The sequence below is a fragment of the Triturus cristatus genome, chromosome 4_1 (genome assembly GCF_964204655.1).
Source record: "Triturus cristatus chromosome 4_1, aTriCri1.1, whole genome shotgun sequence".
Classification (NCBI taxonomy): Eukaryota; Metazoa; Chordata; class Amphibia; order Caudata; family Salamandridae; genus Triturus; species Triturus cristatus.
In genome coordinates, this window is record NC_140585.1 from 400,984,010 (window position 1) to 401,009,015 (window position 25,006).

Consider the following 25,006-nt stretch of genomic DNA (forward strand, 5'->3'; position numbering starts at 1 on the left):
GGATTCAGCGCCCAACTGCCTGGCATCCAGTTGCCTAGTGAGGTGGGCCAGCTGGCGGGAAGGCTCCAGTGACGATGGAGTGCTTCGCAATCTTCATTCCTCAACCACACACCGGACTCATGGTAGGGTTCCACATAATCGATCGCCTTTCTCATCGCCAAAATCGGTTGTATGGCAGAAAATAACTCAGTGAGCAACAATAAGTTGTGTGACGGATAATTTTTTTATGAATCTTACTTACAGCTCTTGTCACCTCAGAATACCTCAACTGTCAACCACTAGAACTCTCGACCCACTTACATTCTATGCACGAGCTAGGCTGAACTAATATATGGAATAAGAGGGGGTGGGGATGAGGGCGTTAGGGTAAGGAAAGTGACAATGAAAAAGAGAGAACTTTATGCAAAAGTAATGAACAATGCTATGCATTATAGTACTGATTAGAACAATGAAGGACTATGAATCGAGTGTTTTATATAGCTACTGATGTTATGATTGGATAGTTTTGCATCGTGTTTGTAGTTCTGTACACGACTGCTGGGTACTGTAGTTTGTTTTCAGGTCAGGATGGTGCGCATGAGCTATCTCGAAAAGACATGCTTTATCTACTTTGTGGGCTTATAGCCCACCCATAGGCTTCCCATTTACTGGCACCATCGTTGCTCCATTTTTCATTCTCCCCACTTGTCAAGGTCATGCATACGTCACACCTTTCCTGGTGTTTAGCCTTCCCAGAGAGCACCGCCAAACTACTTTTAAACATATGCAGCAGCTATTGTCATCCATTGATTGGGGCTACTTTTTTGGGTGGCGGGTCTCGCCACACGTTAGGAGCGCTATTGTTTTCATTTGCAAGAAGCACCTTTTTTTGTTTTTTAATCCTGTGCCACTGCCTGGCTCCTTTTTACCCCATGGCTGCACCCACAGGAGCTGCAGCCACCGCTTCTTCCTCATGTGACTGAGACCTGCAGCCTTCAGTGCAGACCCCTCCCATCGCCCCAACACTGCTCCTTTGCAGGGCTGCTGCCAGCAAGGGCACTGCTGTTATTCGGCTTGCTGCAGATCATCCTGGGCTGCTGCATGGTGGTGCTCTGCTTCGGGACACTGTGCCTCAGCAGTTCATTTCTGGGCGGGATCCTCTGTGAGTATTCTTCACTGTAGTGCCGGCACCCAACCGTAGTGCTAGCACTCCCTTCCCTTCAGTAACATCAGGGAATTTCATGCAAAAAGCTCCTAATGAGTGCAGTCCCGAGTGCTTTGGTCTCAGTACTTCGTCTCCGAAGAGGAGCTGGGCTTGCTACCGGCAGGGTGCCTTGAAGTTAGCCTCCTCTGTCAAGGGGATCGGGGTTCTCTTTGTTCAAAGTTGCCTGTTGACTAATGATTTTAGATTTAATGAGATTTATAGAGTGCATAGCTGCCCAAAGGCTTCCCAGTGCTAGGAGACCAATAACAGACAGAAGTTGGAGGAGGATTAATGATACTGATGAAACAGCCAGGTTTTAATCGATTTCCGGAAGGATAATTCTTTTTCCAGAAAACTAGATTTGCGTGGAAGAAAGTTCCACAGCTTGGGTGTCAGATGGGTGAAGGGTCTACCTCCCCATCTGACTCTCCGAATTCTGGTGGTTTTTAATAGCCGTTCAGAGCAGGATCTGAAGCTTCTGTTTGGGACATAGGGGGTCAACAGATCTTTGATTTTACTAGGGCCCTTGTTGTGTAAGGCTCTGTGTGTCACACAGAGTGCCTTGAAGTTGATTCTGGCCTTAATCGGTACTCAGTGAAGAGCTTTTAAATGCTTTCCAACTGGTTTGTGTATTGGGACCCTACAGAGCAGTCTTTCTGCTGCATTTTGGACCACTTGGAGTCTTTTGATGACATATTTTGGTGCCCCTAGGTAGAGTGAATTTCCATAGTCCAAACGTGATGTGACCAGGGAATGGACTACTGTCTTTTTAAGCTGTACGGGGATACGCTCCAAAACTTTGCGGAGCATTCTGAGTAATCCAAAACATGTACCTGCCAGTTTTGGGGATTGAATCTCTATTGTTAGAGTCTTATCAAGCCAGAAGCCAAGATTCTTTTATTTTTTTTAAACAAATTTTTATTGGATCATATGTCACATACATTGCGGAATTCCTTACCCCACGAAATGTCATTTCCCTTGACATTTGATACACACATTTTCTTTATCATTACTATTGTAAAACCAAAGAACATAAACACATTAAACCCCCCCTGTTGCATAAACTCGCTACTGCGTCTTATTTGCCACTGCATACATTGGTCCCACATCAGAAGCCTCCCGCTGTCCCTACAATCTCCCACCCCAAGGGCCAATGTATCCCCATAAAAGAAGCCAAGAATCGTGATAGTCACATTCGGAGTTGGTTGGCTACCCAGGCTGTGGGCCAGCTGATCAGAGGCCTGGGAACTGCAGTATTTCCAAGGACCCTCAGCTCTGTTTTGTCCCCGTTCAGATTTCGAAAGCTGTTTGTCGTCCATTCCACAACCCTTTCCATGCAGGGTGCTAAGCTGTCAGAGTCACCGTTGGATCTGGGATCTAGGGATACCACCAGCTGGGTATCATCTGCATATGAAATCATGGAGACATCACTATCTTGGGCTATCCATGCTAGTGGTCCCATGTAAACATTAAACAGCGTGGGACTGAGCGAGGAGCCCTGAGGCACCCCGCAAGTCAATGGCATCATCTTAGAAAAAAGGTTGGCTTCCATAACTTGAAAAGTTCTGCCCTCCAGGAAGGATGACAGACACTCCAGGGCTTTGTCTTGGATGCCAAGATCCAACAGTCTAATTCGCAAAGTTTGGTGGTCCACAGTATCAAATGCTGCGTTGAGGTCAAGAAGTAGTATAGGGGCTGACCTTCCTTTGTCCAGCGTCATTTTAAGTTCCTCTACCACTGCCAGGAGTGCTGATTCCGTGCTATGATGTGGGCAGAAACCCATCTGTTTGGGGTGGAGGCATTGGCTTGTTTCCAGAAACTCTATCAGCACTCCATTTACATGTTTCTCTACCAGTTTACCGACAAATGGCAAGAGTGAAATGGGACGATAGTTACCTTGGTGGGCTGGGTCTAAGTTAGTTTTTTTTAGCAATGGTCTGATTATTGCATGTTTCCATGCACTTGGTACTTCACCCGAGTCTAGTGAGAGATTCATGATTTTAGCTAGTGTCGGGAGCAAAACCTCTGTGACCTTTTTAAGCACATGAGGTGGAGCAGGGTCTAAAGGCGAGCCTGAGTTCACCTTAACCATCAGTAATCTCACATCCTCTATATTGACTGTTGGGAAGCTACTGAGAATGGGCATGGGGGGGGTCTGCGCCTGATCTCTTTTCTTACTCATAGATGTCTCTCTCCCGGTTGTGAAGGAGCTATAAATGTGCATAACTTTTTTGAGGAAGTAAGTGGCCTGCTCTTTGCATCGTTTGTCCGTAACCTCAGCAGTGTGGTTGTCGTGTGTTAGGGAGGTTAGAGATTTGACCACCGAGAAGAGTTTCTTCAAGGAATTCTGAGCCTGTTTGATCTTTAGCTTAAAGAATGTTGCCTGCGCCTCTTTGATAAAAATTGTGGTACAGTCTAATAGCTCAAAAACTAACAGGAGGTGCAGAGTCTAAAAGGATAGCGAGCTACTAACTGCTGAGTAAGAAATACCAAAAGTACCAAGAAAATTCTTAGAGAGATCAGGATAACACCGGGCGGGAGTTAAGAGTTCATCAGCCCGTAGGCCAGTTCCTGCGTATACGCAGGAACTGTTCAACAAGGGAACTGTTTGATAAACATGCCAAAGAACTAGCCACTCAACTCTGTTCAAGACAATATCCCAAGCGTTTGGTGCGACAAGCTTGGAAACGTGCATCGAATAATAACAGAGATGCTTTATTGGATGCTAGTATATGTAGGACCCCCAGTGAGAAACTTACCTTTGTTACCACCTTCTGCACTTTGTCTAACCGTATACAGAAGATGGTACGTAAGCACTGGCATATATTGAATGTAGCATCTGAAAACATCTTGCCCCCACTGTTTGCATTCAAGAAGGGTCCTAGTCTACGTGACAGTTTGGTCCATACACGGCCATTATTGCAGCCAACCTGTGGGCCCAGTACTTTGTGGTCATTACCTCCGGTCCGTGGCCACTACCCTTGTGGTTCGTGCAGTGTTTGCCCTCAGACCATCAAGACCACATCAGTGGATATAGGGACAAACCGCCCCTGGATACTACATAATCACACCAATTGTAACACGGAATGTGTGATCTATAGGATTACGTGTCATGTGGGTTGCACTATATTGGATATACCACACGTAAAGTCAAGCTCCGCATCAGCGAGCACAAGAGCACCATTCGCTGCAAGAAACAATCTACTTGCCTGACTGACCATTTTTTGGCTAAGAAGCACAAGGCAGATGAACTGAGATGGCTTGTTTTGGAACGTCCTTTCACTCCCCAACACATAACTGACATCTCTAGATTCTTATTTTCTAGAGAACAAAGGTGGATTTTCAAATGCAAGACAGACACACAAGGCCTGAACGATAACATACCGTGGGTTTCCATCTGAACTCTAGTGACTGATATCCATAACTGACATCTCAAATCATAGAGATGCGTACATCCATGCGTTGCTGTTCGTAGATTTCTACTAAGAGTAACTTGATATCTGCCTAGAAGTGATACTTGCCTTATATAGGTCGACACCCCTATGTCAAGGTACTTGTCCTTCCACTGTTTTCTTGCAAATACCTAATGATGAATGCTTTCTTAGGTAACGCTTATTTCACGTTCTTTGTTGTAATACACCCTCTACACTGATACGTGCTTCTACTGGAGGCCATATGGCTTGATTTCATCTTCCACTTTGCCTAGTAGCTAACGTGCGTAGTGAAACTGTTTTGTAGAGACACTTGCTGTCTCGTTTAATGGATTTTTTAACCCAATTTTAACTACGGCATATTTGGCTAATCATAACCAATGGCGGCCTTATAGACACAATCAATAATCAGTATAAGTGCTTACATTACTCATATTTTATAAATTGGGTATTAATTTTTTCAAGATTATTAGCCATTATGTCGTGCGGGCCAGTGTATGCCTGGGGTCCATTCATTTTCTTTCGTGATATTCGCTATCTATTATTGCGAGTTTTTTGTTATGGAACCCCCAACGAGCATCCTATTTTTATAGGGACTAACCGCGGATGATTAATAATTATTTTCATTAGGTTTAATTATGACAATGCCCACGCAAATGATAACTAGTTGAGAACATCATTCTTTTTTGGTCCGTTCGCCTGGTGAAAGAACACTGTCAGGGGCGCACTTCACATTTCCTGATGCGGGGCGGGCCTCTTTCAGTGCGCATGCACTTGTAAGTTACACTATTCGCCCACACTCGCGCCGTTTGTCTCACACGGCGCGCATGCGTTATTACAGCCAACCGGATGATGCGCTAGCTTCTATAGACGTGTTCCGGCTCTCACGCATGCTCCACGCAGCCAGCAACAGCGAGGCGACTCCTGAGACGCGCACACCTGACTTCGTTCAGCCACACTAATTCGATCGAGGCGGGTATAAATGCAGCTCTCCCCCTCCCACCCCTACCTCCCAGACAGCCCGGAGGCCAGTCTGAAGTACCGACGGAGAGGTAAGGAGGGGGCGAACTACACGGTAGTTGGTTTATTGACGATTATATGTTAAGCGTATGGTGTTTGAGAACTAGTAGAGCATATATATTCTTGTTCCACCACCACATTAGGTTGTGTTCTTTGACCTTTGTTTTATGATACAACAGCGGTACATCATTTTTGGGTACTTTACACAGGATTAAGACATTACTCCTCTTACTATTACGTCAGAGCTGTGTAACTAAAGCTTAGATCTTAAACATAATGTTTTATTTTATGTTATAATTACATCGTGACTTACCTGTACATAATGTATCTGTGGGTATTCTGGAGTTCTTTTAGGTTTTAGCTTCTTAGGTTTATTTAATTGTTTAAAGGTATGTGAGATGAGCACGAACAGTACAAGTATCAATGCGCAACTTGTGTGTTTTGCTCCCACTTTTGAACAGAGCGGTGCCTCCTTCTCTGAGCAGTCAGCCGGGTGAGGTGAGGCAGTTCTCCCACAGAAAGCTGGGTGAGTTTTTCAACATGGTTTATATAACAGTATGTTGGCAAACATCAACTTGAGTTTTTGGTCAATAATTGACAGTGCAGAGTTGACACTGTCGAGTAGCGGCTAGCAATGCTTTGTTTCTTTTGTGTGTTGCCACTTGGTGACATATGATTTTTCTGATTCTTTTGACCCTCTTTAGGAAAGAAGATATCCCTCTTACGTCGAAAGATGAGCCTATCTGTATGGTAGGGTGGCTACGGCCACTGTCAAATCTGACATCCATACTTCTATATCTTTAATTTTCTTGAACACGACACCAACATATGTATTTTTTCCTGCAGTAGCATCTTTCTTATATCTATTTTGTTACTGGTCCTGAAGAAAGCCGGGTCAGGTGACCATCTCGGCTGAAACATGTCGACCATTTTATAATCAAGCCAGGAAATAGTCTATCTTTGCTTAAGACTATGGTTTTTTTAAATATGAAACTTAGGTAATCCTGAATACACATATTTTTCGCCTTAGTATTCATTTTTAAATTCACATTCACATTTGAGCACTGCACCATACTCTTTAGTTTCTGAGTATAACCCCTGGCGGGAGTATTTTTCTTCCAGGAATAATTAGGCTGAGCACTGAGCAGTACTCTCTGGCCTGCCATTGTGTACTTAGCCTTTTATTCCATAGAGTTTCAGATGACGATGCTCCGCCAGTAAGGGTGGGCTGATGAACTCTTAACTCCCGCCCGGTGTTATCCTGATCTCTCTAAGAATTTTCTTGGTACTTTTGGTATTTCTTACTCAGCAGTTAGTAGCTCGCTATCCTTTTAGACTCTGCACCTCCTGTTAGTTTTTGCGCTTTGGATCTGAGGGTTTCGGAGCTGTAGGAGTCTTTAAACTTAATGTCCCTCTTGACCCCCTCTCAAATTGTATTCTACAGTCTAATAGCTGCCTTATACTTGGCTTTGAGTTGTAAGTCATAAGTCTTCCTCCAGTCCCTTTCGATTTTTTTGCAGTGTTTCTTTAGAGATACTAGTTGAGTGTTAAACCATGGTGCTTTTTTGGGCATTAATTTTGGTTTAGTAGATGGTTTAGGGGCCAGTTTATGCAATGATAGTGTAAAATCCTGCTTTCCCAGCCGGAGTAAGCTTCATCAGCCTTGTCCTGTATCTTAGTGGCCAGTGAAGTTAGGAGATCCCCCCTGTGTATGTATTCAGCTAAGACCAGTTTCTTGTCTTCGTAACTCACGAAGGTAGGTGCTTTTTCTTTCCAGCTTCCCTATTGCCAGGTGCAAACAGGATAAGAAAGTGGTCTGACCAAGATACTGGTATTGGGGTGGAGACTGAGATATTAGGGTTGTTTGAGATTACTGGATCAAGTACGTGACCCTTGATGTGTGTGGCAGACGTGATCAGTTGAGATAGTTGTAGTCCCTCGAGATCTAGCAACAACCTCTTGACACTGGGGAGATTCTGGTCCTCAAAATGAAGATTTAAATCTGCTAAAATGGTGATGTGGGCTTTTTTCACCAAAAACCTGGCTAGCATACCGGGCAGGCTATCTAAGAACTCCCCATAGGGTCCAGGGGGCCTGTATATTAGTAGCCCTGAAAAGTTATACGTTGGCAAGAGCGTAATGGTAAATTGGCAGCTTTCACAGCCAAGGATGGAAAAGGGGTTAGGGACGCATTTAAATTCATTTTTTATCAGGAAGGCAAGTCCACCCGCCACCTGACCTATGCGGTCCAGTTTATAGTTGTGAAATCCTGGAGGGAGGGCCATTAAGATATCTGGGATGAAGCTGTCGTTAAGCCAGTTTTCAGTTATGAACAAGACGTCGAGATTTGCCACCTCAAATAACAGGCAGATTTCGGTTTTATGTTTAGGGAGGGATCGGCTGTTAATTAGGCCTAGCTTCTAGGTCTTCAGCTCCGTGCGTGGACAGCAAGCGTCCATCTTAAGCATTGCAGAGCCTACATACCTGAGCTCGAATTGCCAACCCTTCTCACAGCAAGGTTCATGAGGCGGCCTAAGGCATGCGTAGCTGGTTACTGGTGTATATGGCCTGTGGCAGCTGAGTTAGGGCAGGGTTCCTGGCCCCTGAACCCGTTTGGGCACGGGTGGGCGCAGACAGGCTTGCCTTTGGTGCGCCTTCGGCCCGGCAGTGGTGAGCCCGCTGCCCAGCCATGGTCACCAAAGTCGTCATGCTTCAGTCCTGGTCTTTGAAGCCATTCACTTCAAAGTAGGTGTTATAGTATTCATTGTTTAAACATAGTTGTTGGAATATAAAGGCATGTTTCATAAATGAAGTGACACCAATGCGCAGTGCTTTATGCAGGGAACAAGTTTTACAGGGCAGCCAAACTCAAGTAGTGTCAATAATAAAGTGCTTCTTGCACAGCCCTAATTAGGCACTCCCATTGATGCGACCGATTGGCTATGCACCCCGCTATAGTGCCGGCACCCCTCCTCTTCAGTAACATCAGGGAATTTCATGCAATAAGCTCCTAATGAGTGGGCTCCTGATTGCTTTGGTCATGGTACTTCTTCTCCGAAGAGGAGCCGTGCTCACTATCCAGCAGAGTGCCTTGAAGTCTGCATCCTCTGTTGAGGGTATAGGCGGTCTATTTGTTTAAAGTTGCCTGTTGACTGCAGTTCACCAAATCCACTATGCTTCAGTCCTGGGCTTTGAAGCCATTCAATTCAATTACAGTAGTCAATCGTTATACATATTTTTAAGACTATAAAGGTGACTTTCATAAATGAAGTGACACCAATGCGCAGCGCTTTATGCAGGGAACCATTTTTATAGGGCAACCAAACTGAAGTAGTGTCAATAATAAAGTGCTTCTTGCATATCCCTAATTAGGTACTCCCATTGCCGAAACCGGTTAGTTATGCCAATGCTTGTTTTGTTGGCTGTAACGAAGAAACCAGTAGAGAAAGTCTAGCATAATCCTCCCCTCCTTGTCATTAATAGAATCGAAACACCCCATCACTGTTGTTAGGACATTTTTAAAACTCGTTCCTAAGTAAGGGTTCGCCTGCCAAAGTTAAACGCACACAAATAAACAAAATAAATAAAGGCTAGTCTGTTCTCTTCTTTTACTTTTCTAACAGTATGTTCTCATTTGCTATGACTTTTGCCTCTGTAGTCCCTTTTCTGTTTCCACCGAGTGTACCGCCCAGCCCTTTGCCTGCTTGTTTGCAGTGCACACACGCTTCCATACTTCGTGGGGTTTGTGTGTTCTCTGGGAACCAGCTGAAGGAACATGGAGGAGGCAGAAAACTCTCGGAGCCCCGAAATGGAGTTCAGCGACTTCGTGGTGCTGCATGCACCGGCGCTGCGCGCGGCGGGGATCCCCTCGCTCTACTGGGAGAGCCTGCACCACAAGCTGGCGAACGAGGTGGGTCTAGGTCACTTCTTTTTAAGGTGGTACATATTGGTATGGGAGCAGTAGCTCCAGTTCTTGGAACATCCCCGGCAGCCCCTGCGACCTGCTCAGGCACCCCCGGGAAGGCAGAGGGCTCCCTGACAGGTGTTCCTCATCGCACGACTGTCTGCAGCTCTGGCTTTCTCACGCGGCCACGGAGCAGAGCTACTGCCATGTGCATGAGACCTTATGTAAAAGAAAAGGAAGCCCTAAAGTAGTGCATTCTGAGAGAATCTCCTCAGTTTAACCAGGGTAATTTGTACACTTTTTAAGTAAGGGGAGTTACAAAAGCGTGATAGTTATGTGAATGCTATGCGCAGTGCGTAGTGGAGGGTAAATGGACAGGTCTAAGTAAGGAAATCGTGTCATGAGTGACTTGTGAATGATTTGTGTAAATAGAGAGATGCACTTAAATCACTCATTTTTGTCTATCTTCAATTGGAATCTAAAAGCCACTGCTTTAAGTGCAGGCTTGCGCACACAATACAAATACACTTCCAATGGTGCACACATTGATTTGGGTTTAAACAGCAGATGAGGAGGGGGCTAAACATAGGCTACGTGGGCGATGGTGCAGAAAACAAACCTTGCAGGGCCTGAATGCCGAAAGGAAAGGTATCTCTCGTTTATTGCTGCCCCAAATAAACAACACGTGCAGGTACACAAACGCCTTATGAACTATTATTAATATTTAACAGTAGCGTTTTTTTTTTTAGTTTAGTCCAACCAGATTTGTGGACAGCGCCAAACTTCGCCACATACACGAAGAGCGTATAATGATGACACACAGGCTGTCAACAGGAGGATTTCAAAGATTGTGTTCATGACTGGGTTTAGAATAGTGCATGTTTATTTAGCTCAGCTTGCTAAATAAATGGGTTTGACACTTTGTTTTCACGGGAATATATATTAGTAAGCTCTATATAAATTGTAGTGAGGTAATGTTGTACATCGAGTTGACAAACTATGTAAGAGGGAGCTAGATACCCCTGTACGTTTGAAAGCGATTATGCAAATCAGAGCTGCAGACTACGTAAATAAGGGAGATTTGGGGAACATTGTCTATGAAATGAATATATTGATGACACACAGGCTGTCAACAGGAGGATTTCAAAGATTGTGTTCATGACTGAGTTTAGAATAGTGCATGTTTATTTAGCTCAGCTTGCTAAATAAATGGGTTTGGCACTTTGTTTTCAGGGGAATATATATTAGTAAGCTCTATATAAATTGTAGTGAGGTAATGTTGTACATCGAGTTGACAAACTATGTAAGTGGATGTAAAAGGGAGCTAGATACCCCTGTACGTTTGAAAGCGATTATGCAAATCAGAGCTGCAGACTACGTAAATAAGGGAGGTTTGGGGAACATTGTCTATGAAATGAATATATAATGGAGAGAAGTATAGACTTTTCACCCAGAATATACTGACAAACTAATTGAGGGAAGCGCATGATATTTGACAATGGAAGTCACAGATCTGCACAAGGCTGTAAATACATTTTGTGAATGAGGTGGGAGTTACACACTTTTTGATGACAGAAATGCACTTCCTGTAAGCCCACAAGACGCGCTTTATTTACATTAGAGAGAAGAAAAATTGATATACATGAGTAAAATGCAGATCTCACAAAGAGAAGACGCCATTTATACATGAGGGAGAAGCAGGTGATACATAAATGAGAAAATGCATATTTGCCTCCTCCACACTTGAAGCTGCAGATCACTTTTGACCTTTCATGTTGTTGTTGTTGTTGTTGAGCACATGACCTTTAAATTGCTAATCTTTTAACATTTCAGTGTCTCATCACTAAGACCCCAAATTGTACTAAAATGCACGGACTCTTAAAATGTTGTCTAATTGCTTGTTAGAATCCCTGATGCATCCTTCTATGCAACTCCCATCCCAACCCCTCCTCAATCACATCCCATGAGTGTGTCCAATGGTTCTTTCACTTGTAGCGCCTTCTGCACACATCTCCGAACTCGTGCCTTTAGGTCACATCCTAGCATCCACTCCTTCTCATCAGACCTAAACTTCTAACACCAAGACCCGCCCCTTTAGAACTACAATACTTCTGCAGTCCTGTTTGCCCTGTCCGCTTGGTCCCTCCTACGGTCATATACAATTAGTTTGGGATTTTGATAAATTATATCTCTAGTTGACGTACTCTGTAATCTCAGGTTCTTGTTACCGCTCGCTGGCTGCTCCAGGTTCAATATGTCTTTATAGTGAACAAATGCAGTTCACAGTTATCCTTTGGCATTGAGTCAGTCTTTAAGCATTTCTTCTGATGAGAAATGTTTCTTTTAGAACAATTTAATTGATTTTTACTAACATAAATTTTCCGTTCATGCTTTTCCTCCCTGCCTGTTGTTAATTAGAACCAGTTTTACCGGTCTTCTCATCTTTGTAGGCGTACAAACATGTATTGTTCTGTTCAAGCACACTGTTGCCAGTCTGAAACCTGTGTTGGCGTTGTTACTAATCTTCTGGCATGCAACGGTTTATCATAGTTTTCAGGCTCATACTTGTTCACAGGCGGGGTTAATCTTCTCACACTCGCTAATTAAAGGATAGAACTTCTGCAAGTTTCGAAATTAGCTGTATAATAGGTAATTGTGCATATTCGCTTTCGACTAGAAGTTTAGAAGACAGCTTTGTGATGTATGTGTCTCATGTTATAAATAGCCATACGCCTGTCATAATTTGCCAGAGCTTGCATACTTTTTTTTTTTTCCTTAAAATCAATCTTGACTTGAAGTCTTTAATATTAAAAATTGAAACAACTTTTTTGTATATGGTAGTTTGCATGTGGGCTTGGCTTTTGCAGTTTTAGATGGATCAATTTTCGTAGGAGCACATAGCGTCAGTACAGACAAAATATATCGGCTGTGCTTCAAGCTGTAGGCCCCTAATCAGTAAGTGACAAACATCACTATTCGGCCACTCTTCACATCCCATGCAAAAAAAAGCAGTTACTGCATCCTTTTGCAGCGTGGCAATATTATTTGTTTAAATGCTGTGCACCACTATTCTGGAAAGGGAGGCAGTGCTGTCAGCACCACTAGCACTACTTGAGTTGGAGGCGGTGACACTGTGAACAATTTGAATTTATGCCAGGTTATTGAATCTGAGCCTTCCCTTCCAACTTCCTGACGAATGTGCTTAAAAAATCCAATTCCTTCTGCTTTGCCTAACCACATTGGAAAGCTATGGGAACAGACTACTTGGGCCTCTGGGTTCAGCTCCGTGGATCAGCACATTTTTTCTACAGCGTAATCTAACATGACTTCACCTGTGTAGTTCCTTACCTGTTGCCACAGGCTGTCCGCCCCCAGCTCTTCCCCTGCTTCTACACAAGCTCTATTGTTTCGGGTGTGTACTCTGTGGGAACCATGTTAAGGCAACATGGAGGAGGTGGAACACTCTCTAAGCCTGGGGATGGAGATCAGCGATTACGTGGTGCTGCATGCCACCATGCTTCCCCCATTAAATATGGTCAAATTAGCATACTCTATTGCTATATTTAACGTGCCTATAAGTCTCTAGTTTTATGGTACAAAATGTACACAGGGCCTGGAAATTAAATGCCACTTGTGGGCTCCAACACCTATTGTGCCATCCGCTATAGTGGCAGTGCACACTTGGCTTTAGGCCTGCCATTGTTTTCTGATTGCATTAGTGTGAAACATGGACTGTTGCATACCGTTTGACAGGTAAAAACCTTCCTTTTAAATGTTAATTAGTAACCCCTATGTGGCCCTTGTAGCCCACAAGGAAGAGTGCATGGTATTTAAAAGTAGGACATGTAGAAATGGAATGTTAAAATTGCCTTACATTGACCAGTATCCAAAAGCTATTTATCGCTGTGGCAGGCATAACTTTCCTATGTAGAAAACAAGGGTACATATTAAAACCCTAAAACTGTACCTCTGGAACGGAACTAGCTAGAAAAAGAAACAACAATTTTTAATAAAAATCCAATTCCTTGTTTACGTTGGATTTTGAATAAATATTAAGCAAAAGTAACTTTTATAAAGTTATCTTTTCCCTGCCTGACGTTCCTGGAGGCTAATTTGCATTTTCCCTCCTACTTCTCCCAAGCAGTGATTAGCATTTGAATTGGAGTGGAAAAGTTGTGAAATTCTTACCATGATCCACACAATAGGTCGCTGTGATTGACAGGTTGACCTGAGTGTGCAGCGACAACTTCTTTGAGCTCAGCAGACAGTACATTGTACAGTAAGAAAGCAACGTTGGCCATTTCTTTGCTTTTTAAATTGATTAAGCTAGAACAATTATATTTTTTTCTAAAGTTAGCAGTTTAATAATTTGTTTATTATCGTTTGCTTGCGTTTTCCTCATTGCATGTGCCTTAGATTTGTGAGATTGTCAAGGCTGTAATCATTACTTAATTGTGCTAAGACCAACATCTCATCTCCGCGTAAGGTGTCTTAGGTTTATGGCATCGGGGTACTTGTAAGTGGTGGCTTTTTGCATTTTATAAATAGTTATCTGTGTTTTGAATTATTGTAAGTAATTAGTGATACCGTTTAAAGTGGCTGTTAGATCTGGGGGTCTCTAGTTGGCAGGGTAGGTACCACTGTCCAAGTAGGGACCCTTGCTTCTAGTCAGGGAAAGGGGGATACACTGTTAAGATAACCCCTGCTCACCCTCTAGGTAGCTTGGCCTGAGCAGTCTAGGCTATTAAAGGCAATGTGCAAAGTATTTGTACCAACACTCACAGTAACACAGTGAAAACACCACAGATTTACTCCACACCAGTTTTAGAAAAATAAGATATCTTTACTAAAAACTTCACAAGACCACATACTACAGAAAAACCAACATACAATTAAAAAGGTTACTTTAAAGATAGTTCAAGAGTTTGCAGAAAGTACTCCAGGATGTAAAAATCAGTGTCCTGCACAATGCGACTCTCAATGCACAAAATCCGACACTCTCGTGCCCAACAGTACCTGTACTTGCGCTAAGGTTCCCAAAAGCTATAACAATGAAGGTGGTAAAGGTGATGCGATACTCCTGAGACCTTGGGGAGGCTTTGCAGCAGCCCTGCTTCATGCAGCAGAGGTGGATGCGCCGGCTCCGATCTGTAGGGGGAGGATGCGATGACTTTGGCTTTCGTTGCGTAGGTTTCTTAGGGGGAAGCTTCACGCACAGGTACGATGCGACGATCTTCGGTGCGATGCGCGGCGCAGCGCTGACTTCTGGCGCCGCAACCCTCGATGCGTCACGGGACTCTGCGTCGACACACGCAGCGACTGGATGCTTTCACGCACCAGCAGTGGTGCGGCCCGCAAACTGGTTCTGCGACGACCCTCGCAGCGTCAGGAATCTTCACGCACCGGGATGATGCTTGACGCACTCGGCGATGCGGGGACTCCGGGTGCTGCGATGACGCCGCGATGAAATTCTTCTCGCACTCTCGCTCTTGCGACTCGCAACCGGATGATGCGTCCCTCAAATGGATGATGCGATGGGTACCAGTTACTCTTGTTCACGCTTCTGCTTTCCAGCTCTCAAACACAGCAAAACGACCTCCTGAGGCCCCAAGACTAGGCAAGCACTCCAAGGCAGGTTAGAACTCCCTCAGCAGAGTTTCAGGGGAGCTGGTGGTGAAGTCCTTTTGTTCCTGGGACTTTTTAACAGGGAGCCAGCTCTCATCAGGCCCTTGGACATCAGAATCAAAAGAAGGGGACACAGCAAAGTCCTTCCCCTCTCCTTGGCAGCAAAGCAAAACAGCAAGCAGGCAGTCTTCTCCTCTTCAGTTCCTTCCAGCTTTCTCCTTGGCAGAGGTTCCTTCTTAGTTCCACAGTGATCTAAAGTTTAGGTGTCTGGGGTCCTCTTCTTATACCCCTCCAAGTCTTTGTCTCTCTTTGTTTCAGTGGCGGGATTCCCCTGCTCAAACCGGTTTCTGGGTGTGCTCTGCCCTGGAGCACCTGGTTCCTTTCAGAGTGAGGGGCAGGGTCGTTAGACGCCCAGCAGGAGGTGGAGCCTTCTTTGTGCTGGCAGAGTCCTCAGCCTGGCCAGCAGGGGGTGGAGCCGGCATTGTGCTGGCAGAGGCAGCCCTACTCAAACCCAGGGGCTACTCCTCCAGCCCATTTAGAGCAGATCTCCCTATTCACCCTGCTGCTGACTCATCCAGACTCCTGGAGCCACCTAGCCCATCACATGACACCAGTAAGCCAATCTGCACACAGGAAGGTTAAACAGGAGAATAGCTACTTTCTAAAGTGCTATTCTCTCACAGTGAATTTAAAAACCATCTTGCTAAAAAGATGTATAATTAAATTCTGAACACAAAGATACCAAACTTGGATTTTCTATCTTGCCTTTAGGGGAAGATAGTCACGTAAACAGCCTTCCCCATTCTGTCCTATGGGCAAGATAGCCTCTCCGCAGTGAAAAACGAAAATGGCTGTAATTCACTACCAGGGCATGTTACACACCTCAGTACATGCCCTACCTTTCAGATACACTGCATCCAGCCCAGGGGGGTACCTAGGGCCACCATAGGGATGCCTGACATGTACAGAAAGGGAAGGATAAGGCCTGGTCAGTGGTTGCACTGGCCAGGTCGACATTGCAGTCCTGGACTGCACATAGGCACTGCAAGCAGGCCCAAGACATCATTTTAGCGCTACTCCTGTGGGTGCCACAATCAGTGCTGCAGCCCACTAGTACCATTTGTACTACCAGCCCTGGCACTCTCAGTGCACTTTACTAGGGCCTTGCAGGTAGAACAAATATGCCAAACATGTATAGCCAATTACATCACAATTTCCCTAGGGAGCACTTGCACCTTGACACTGATCAGCAGTGGCAAAGTGCCCAAAGCATCTATACCAGTAAAATCGACATCCAGCATAGCATAAAAAATACAGGAGGTAGAGGCAAAAAGTCTGGGGTAACCACGCCAAAAGATGCCAGGTCTAACAGTGGCATCATTTAGATTTTTCACAGCCTGCTGGGCAGAAAATCTGGATTTTATTAAGGACACGGAGGCTAAGATTAAGCAAATCTCCTTAATTGCGCAGCTCACAGCAGCAACAATGAAGAGATCTAGAACTTCAAAACATTCTAACAGAGTATATAGTCCATGTGAACATAGACATCTCCCTTCTTTGTGCGGCGAACAAGATAACTTTATAATTTCTTTGAAAGAACTTTACTGGAGACGTCCGAAAGATCTCTTGAAATATCTAATCTGAAAAACAAGAGAGCAAAAATAAGTTATATTCCCAGGGTGGGAACAGTAGAGGAGGGATAATCTTAGCCTCCGTGTCCTTAATAAAATCCAGATTTTCTGCCCAGCAGGCTGTGAGAAATTCAAATTTTATGGCATGACACGGAGGCCAACATTATGCAAGTTTAAAGTGTGTTCAAAACATTGTCAATAACATTTGAAACAGGTTTAAAGTAACATCTTTTGAAAATGCATTCATTTGACCAATCCACAGCCTTAAGGATATCTTGAAGGCTACCTCCCAGAATAAATGCTTTGGAAGCCGAGGCTCCTCTAAGAGTGTGAGCCCCAAAAACTGAAATATCAATTCCAGCTTCTTTCATAACATCCTTAACCCATCTAGCTAAAGTGGGGGAGGAAACTGCTCTATGAGGAAACCTGTGAGATATTAATAATTGATCGGCAAGACCTCTTAACCTTGAGGTTGTCTTTTCGTACTCCAACAAACCCTTCACCACACACAAAGTTTCGTTCTGAGGAAAAAAGGGGTAGAATACAGAAGATGACATAGTTTTAGTTCGTCTTTTAACCCCTTCGCCGCGGCGTGAATTCTGCCGCGGCGCTGGGGGGGTGCGGGGTGAGCGCGGCGCCGCCATGCTCGTGACGGAACCATTCCGTTATGAGTCACGGGCGAGCTGTGCTCATGACAGAGTGGTTCCGTCACAACTCCGCCCACTCTCTATTTCGCCCGCACAGGCGGGGAATCAGTGCCGCGTGAGAGGAGCGGCCGCAGCATGACGGAAGCACTCCATCATGAGCACACGCCGCCCGTGGCTCATGACGGAGTGGTTCCGTCATGAGCACGCAAGGGGTTAAGGAAAAAACAAACTCCCTCAGGTTGGTAAGCCCTGGTAGAGATATCTAAGGCTTTAACATCCGACGTACGTCTGAAGGAGACAAGGCACAGTAAAACAGTCAATTTATAGGACAGTTTTTAAGAGAGAGAGTGGAGATCACACCCCAATCGGCAATTATTCTAAGGACATCTCTTACATCCCATAGTTTAGAGTATTTGGGCAAAGGTGGATTTAAAACACACATACTTCTCATAAGTTTTTTAGTTAATAAGTTCTGACCTACTGAGATACCATCTATTAAGCAGTGACCTGCTGCGATGGCCGATCTATAGACATTAACGGTTCGATAAGCCAGAACTGAAGCAAAGATTTCAGCCAGGAAGTTGAGAACTTGAACTACTTCAGTTGAAATGGGATCGTAATTCCATCGAAGGCACCAACAAACCCATTTACGCCAAGCCAATCTATAGGCTTTCCTTGTTCCAGGTGCCCAGGATTCAGACACGAGTCTGAAAGCGCTCTCCGAAAGTCCCGGGAACTGCCATTGTCTCCTGAAATTCTCCATGCCATCAGTGACATGAGTCCTTGAAGAACAAGGGGGTGACATTCTCCCTGAGGGTCTGTGATTATTTAGTCGAAGGTAGGAATGAGAATTGGGAAGTCCACACTCATTTCCAACATGATGGGGAACCAAACCTGGGATCTCCATAGGGGGGTTATAACTACCACTATTTCTTTGTTTCTCTGAATTTGAAGGAGAAGACGTGGAAGCATGGCAAAAGGCGGGAATGCTAGGGTCTCAAACCAAGCCAGTTCTGGGAGAACGCGTCTATCCCCAAGGCCATCGGATCCGGCCTCCAGCTGAGAAGTTTGGGGAGTTGAGTGTTGACTCTATCTGCAAACAGGTCTATTCCAAATGGACCCCATAGGGATTGGATGGTTAGGAAAATGTCCCTGTTCAGTTTCCAGTTGCTCGAATCTTTGAAATTCCGTGAGAACCAGTCTGCTACCCCATTGTTCAATCCCGGAATATGTTCTGCAATGACTGAAATGCCCTTGTTGAGGCAGTACGCCAAGAAATTCTTGGCTAAATCGGAGAGTCCTTTGGAATGAGGGCCTCCCATTTTGTTCACGTATCTCACAGCAGATACGTTGTCCATTCGAAGCATAACTGAACACTTCATCAAGTTCTTGGTGAAGCTCTGGATTGCAAAGGATCCTGCCAGTAGTTCTAGGCAGTTGATGTGTAGATCCTTCTCCCGGGGAGTCCAAAGTCCCCCTGTTGAAGAGTTGCCACATGTGGCACCCCATCCCTCTAGGCTGGCATCCGAGTCTATTACTAAGTCCGGTTCCTCCCCGAAGATTGCTCTTCCGTTCCATGCCTCTGCATTTCTCAACCACCAGAGTATTTCTTTCCTGGAATCTTGGTCCAGGCAAACTATCTGAGAGTAGGATGGATTCTTCCTGAGGGCTTTGAGTCTCTGAAGGGCCCGATAGTAAAGAGTACCCGGATAAATGGCTTGGATAGTCTAGGACAACAGGCCTAGTATCCTTGCTAGACTCCTTAGAGGGAAGCAGTGAATCTTTAGAATTGTCCTTAACTCCTTCCTGAGTTTCTGACTTTTTCCCCTGGCAATTTCAATTCTGCTAGGACTGTATTTACTGAGAAACCCAGGAACTGTGTTTCTTGGCTTGGAGTTGTTAGGGATTTTTTGGTATTTATAACGAAACCTAGATGTTCTAACATTTTTATGGCAAGGTTTGTGTGTTGGGAAACAACCTCCTTGGACTGAGCCATTCTTAAAATATCGTCCAGATAAAGGATTAGTCTTACTCCTTTGCTTCTCAGCCAGCCTGGTATTGGGCGAAGGACCTTGGTGAAACACCAAGTGGCTGATGAAAGTCTGAAGGGGAGGCTGGAGAATTGCCATAGTTTGCCTTCCCAAAAGAATTGGAGAAATTACTGATGTGGGGGCCAAATGGGGACTGTTAGGTAAGCATCCTTGAGATCTAGTCGAGTAAGCCAGTCCCCTTTCCTTAAGACATCTCTGAGAAGGTGGATTCCTTCCATCTTGAAATGGCGGTAAACCACCCATTGTTTTAAGTCCTTTAGATTTATGACAGGTCTCCTCTTTTTGTCTTTTTTTTCTACTAGAAAGACATTGCTGACCAAGCTGATCTCTTGTCCCTCCCGAATTGCACCTTTGGCAAACAGGTCTCTTACTTCTTGGGTCACGAGTGCGGAGTCTTTCTCCGAGAACCGAATTTCCCGTGGAAGTCTTTCCTGAATAGGTAGGTCTATAAACTCTATTTTGAAGCCTTTGACGGTGTCCAGTACCCAAGGGTCTTGAGTCACCATGTTTCAGTTTCCAGAGAAAAGAGCTAGTCTCCCTCCCACCTTTGTAGGGGTATCTGAAGGGTCTTTGGTTGGACTTACCTGTTGAGAAACCTTTCTGCCTTCTTTCCCCTCTGAAGCCTCTTCCGCGGAATCTTTGCCTTTGGGGGAAGAAGGATGATTGAGATGCGAAGCCAGGTTGGGGGAATCTTGCTCCTCGTCCCATGAAGGGTCTTGTTGAAAAATTTCCACGGCCGGGGAATCGACCCCCGCATCCTCCCGGCCCGGGTAAAAACTCTGTTATTAAAAACTTTTTTTTATATCTTTTTGAGATTTTTGGATGGAGTTGAAAACTCCTACATATTTGGCCATTTCCTTGATAAATTCTTCTCCGAAAAGAAGGCCCTGAGAGGATGTTCCCCCTTCTTTATTAGCTAGTTCGACTAGCTTGGGATCAATTTTTAATAGCACACTCTTTCGCCTTTCGTTAGAAAGTGCAGTGTTTAAGTTGCCCAATAGGCAGATCGCTCTTTGCGCCCATTGACGCAGCTCTTTTGGGTCTATGGGAGTGTTATTAAGATAGCCTCCTTCGGCTAATTCAAAGATTTGAGAGGACCAGTAATGTCTAAGAGTCTATCTTGACATGATTTAAGTCCTTTGTCAAGTCCTTTTCTCGGGTCTCTACCGGTTTTGGCAATGAAAGCCACTACTTTACTGTCCAAATCGGGGGTCACAGTTATTTTATCTGGTAGGGAGGGGCGGGGACATTCAGATCTAAGTCGAGATCTGACTTTTTTAGGTATTTCTTTGCGTAGCCAGAAGGAGAGGTATTCTCCAATGTGATGAGACTGGACCCATTCTGGAGAGAGGGGGTGTTTGATAAGGAGAGGGTCAAACATATATTCCCCCAAAGGGGTCAAGGATTCCCATTTTAGACCCTGAGGCCCCTGATGCCTCACCTGAAGTGTCTGTGATTTCGCCTTCCTCTTCAGAATTGAAGTCTGAGGAATAAGAGAGGTCGATCTCATCCTCTAGTCCATCGTCGCTGTCGATGGAGATAGGAAGCATAGGGCCTTTGAACCGCCCATCCGTTGTGCCCGAGGCACTGTCATTGTCACCACCAAAGCGTGAGGTCAAGAGGGTAGGGTTGGAGCTCCTCTGTTTTTTTTTGTACCTTTAGCAGGGTTAGTTTTAAGTTGTCTTTTTCTTTGCGCCGGTATATTCTTTACGGTCTCCTCCTGAGGGCTTGTAGATGGCCATCCTTTTTTAGATAGGTTTTCAAATTTTTTGTTAATGGTGTCATCCAGTGACCCCATAACTTTATCTTTGGCTTTATTAATGAGTCCCTCTATTTTATCTTCCATAGTATTTAATAAGGGATCTGAAGACATAGCTAAGGCAGAGGAATCAACTGTCAAGCAGTAAGGACAAAATGGATGTTGGGTTGTTATGGGAACGGGAATATAAAATGGATGTGGTTGTGTGCTAAGGGACTTTTCTTTGATTAGAGTAGTTATATAATATTATGAAAGTCCTTTCTCTATTGTGAGGGAATAAGTTATTTGTCCCATTTGTTTGATAGAATTGGATTAAGACTGAGGTGTGTTTGTCCTACCTCTTTGTCTGTTCTTTTTATTATTTTTTATTTATTATTTAGGAGTGCTTTAGATCTTCCAACAAAACAGTGAGGGTTATTGGGAGTGAGGGCCATCTGGTAAAAATCCGGTAAGATGCATCATCCGACGGCACAGCACTACACGTATCACTCCGGGGTGCATGACAGTCTCACCCGCATTGATTACTTTCTAGGTTCCCCCGGTTGTCTCCAGAATGTTGACAGTATAAACATTCAACCCAGAGGCATCTCTGATCACTCCCCGATCCTCTTGCAATACGCCAGTTATCACCTACTACGCCGTCGCGTTTACCCGCTACGCCCTAGCTACATTCGCCTGCCAAAGATCAGTAAATCCATAGTGCAAGCGACGAAATTCTACTTCCAGGAAAATGCAACTTCGGTCGACTCCCCTGCGATTCTCTGGGAGGCGTACAAAACGGTGGTGCGGGGCCGGGCGATGGCCGCCGTTTCGGAACACAAGCGCGAACAGGTAGCTGAACTACAATCGCTTGAGACCGAGCTCCGGGCGGCGGAGGCCCGCCAGGCCGCGGCTCCCTCCCGTGCAACCTCGCATGACCTGTATGTGGCTCAGACGAAATACAAAGAGCACCTCACAGAGCGAGTCCGGCAGCGCCTTGAGGCTTCGAGGCATACAGTTTATGATGTGGGGGACAAAACTGGTAGGTTACTGGCGTGGCTTGACAGGCGCGATGACGGCGCCAGGGGGATTGCGCAGCTGAGCACTGATGAGGGACTGACAGTAACAGACCCACGAGTAATAGTGCGCACTCTGGCGGAGCACTTCCGTGAAGTCTACTCCTCCAGCTCGTCCATGACGGTGGAGATGGCACTGACTTACGTCAAAGACCTGCAGATGCCCAAGCTCTCCCCTGAGGCTCGAGAGACGCTCGAGGCTGAGCTCACGGTGGAGGAGCTCCAGGCGGCTATCGGCGCGCTGCAGCCTGGTAAGGCGCTCGGACCGAACGGCATCCCAATCGAGCTTTACCAGCGACTCTCCGAGACGTTAACGCCACACCTGCTGAATATGTTCACGCATAGCCTTGAGGTGGGGGAACTCCCTGAGGACCAGCGGACGGCCACCATTGTGGTAATTCTGAAGCCGGGTAAGCCAATGGACCGATGCACCTCATACCGTCCCATTTCACTGATCAACGCGGAGGCAAAGATCCTCGCGAAGGTGTTGGCCGCCCGGCTCACACCTCACTTATCTGACATTGTACACCCGGATCAATCCGGTTTTATGCCTGGCAGGAGTACGTCTCACAATCTGAGGCGGCTGCATGGGGTGCTGGCCCGAGTGGAGCGGTTGCAGGAACCGGCTGTTATTCTCTCCCTTGACGCACGAATGGCGTTCGACATGGTGGAGTGGCCCTTTCTTTTCGCGGTACTCCAGCATCTGGGGTTCGGACCGAAATTTTGTGCCTGGGTCCAGCTCCTCTATACTAAACCTCTAGCCCATGTCACGGCCAACGGACACATGTCGGAGGACTTCCCATTGACACGTGGCACGAGACAGGGCTGCCCTCTGTCACCTCTGCTTTTCGCCCTAGTGCTTGAGCCGTTGGCGGCTTGGATCCGCTGGGAGCCCATGATGCGGGGCCTCCGGTGGTCTGCCGACTGGGAGGACCGCGTCTCCCTCTACGCGGATGACATACTACTCTATTTGTCCTCCCCGAGGCGTTCCATCTTGACGCTATTGAACATCTGCGAGATTTTTGGCCGGGCGTCTGGGTACACGATCAACTGGTCGAAGTCGGTCCTCCTGGTACTAAGGGGCCCACTCCCGCGGCTACCGCCGAGTTGCCCACTCCGGGTGGCAGAGGGGTCTTTCAAATACCTGGGAATACACATCGCGCTGGATCAGACGGAATTCTTCAAGCGCAATCTAAGCCCTCAGATAGACCGCCTTAAGCGGGACGTGCAGTACTGGGGAGCGCTGCCCCTGACCCTGGTCGGAAGAGCGGCGCTCTTCAAGATGATGGCTCTGCCGAGGTTTCTCTATGTACTGGAGAATACCCCATTCCAGGTGCCTCCGGCCTACTTCCGTGCGATAGCGGCACAGGTGTCCAGCCTGCTCTGGGGCAACAAGCCGGCGCGCATAGCGCAGTCTAAGCTGGTTTGCGGGTGGTATGATGGGGGAATTGCACTCCCAGATATCCAGCTTTATTACTGGGCGGCGCAACTGAAGGTGATTAACCAGTGGCTCCACGCGCCTCAATCTGACCCGGCATTCAAGGCGGATAGGGACGTGCTGGGTGAGAGGGGTATGCTGTCCCCACTGTATGATACCCGACTGGCCTCGAGGATGATCGGCCCTTTGCGGCAGACTATATCCATCTGGCATGCTGCTCAGGCCAAGTTGGGATGGCGAGGAGTCCTGACTCAGCTAACACCTCTGTGGGATGCCAAGAAGCTGGGACGTCTGAGAGACAGCAAGGGCTTCGACGCTTGGGATACCATTGGAATATCGACGATAGGCGATGTGTGGCACAAGGGGGAGGTTGTCCGGTTCGCGAGCCTGCAGCAGCAGTACGAGCTGGCCCCCTCGGAATGGTTCCGATACCTCCAGATGAGGCATGCCTTAATGACGCAGCTGGCTCCTGGAGCGAAGGTTCCGGAGGCGTCCCCGCTGGAGGACAGGTTGCTGACGGAATATATGCCAAAGAAGGCCACTTCCTTCACGTACCGTAAGCTGGTCAACAATCTACCGGACCCTATGGGGACCCTGCGGGAGCGGTGGGCTAACGAGCTCGGCGATCTTGATGACCCAGAGTGGCGTGAGGCACTGGCCTCGCCGCGCGAGGCGGGTATACCCTCGAGGCTGCGACTGGTGCAACTTCGTATATTGCATCGCTCCTACTACACCAGATGCTTACTACACAAGCTGGGCAGGGCGCCACATCCCTTCTGCTTGCGGGGTTGTGGGGAGGAGGGAACCTTTTATCACACTATCTGGGACTGCCCAATCATTCAAGACTTTTGGAAACGAGTGCTGCGTACAATGTCACAGGCGTGTGGGATATCGCTGCTGCCGGAACCCAGACGCTGCTTGGTAAATGTGTGGGAGCCCAATGACCTTAATCGTCAGATGCAGGGTTGGGTGACGCTGGGCATCATCACGGCCAAAAGAAATATAGCCCAAAAATGGGGTGCAGAGGAGGTGCCGCTGCTGTCCACGTGGCGCAAGGAAATGGACGCAGCCATGTTTGCAGAGCGTTCTGTATTCATTAGACGGGGATGCCCCCGCAAGTGGGCCAAGGTCTGGGGGGCATGGAACAAGTACAGGGGTGAAATATGCGAGCCGCCGCCTCTTTCGGATGAGGACTCCTCTGACTCGGATGGTTAAGGAGACCTGCGGGGCGGTGGGGGGGTGGGGAACCAGAGTCTTTCGAA

At 46.4% G+C, this 25,006-nt stretch overlaps 1 protein-coding gene across 1 annotated transcript in view; it reads left to right on the top strand.

The window, feature by feature from the left end:
* The first annotated feature begins 9,301 nt into the window (after positions 1-9,301).
* Positions 9,302-25,006, top strand: part of TTLL12 (tubulin tyrosine ligase like 12) — a 207,794-nt gene continuing 192,089 nt past the window's right edge. Inside the window, exon 1 of the mRNA XM_085652473.1 lies at positions 9,302-9,544. Coding sequence (XP_085508599.1) covers positions 9,410-9,544 — 135 coding nt within the window. The 5' untranslated portion in view covers positions 9,302-9,409. The remainder of the gene's footprint in view (positions 9,545-25,006) is intronic.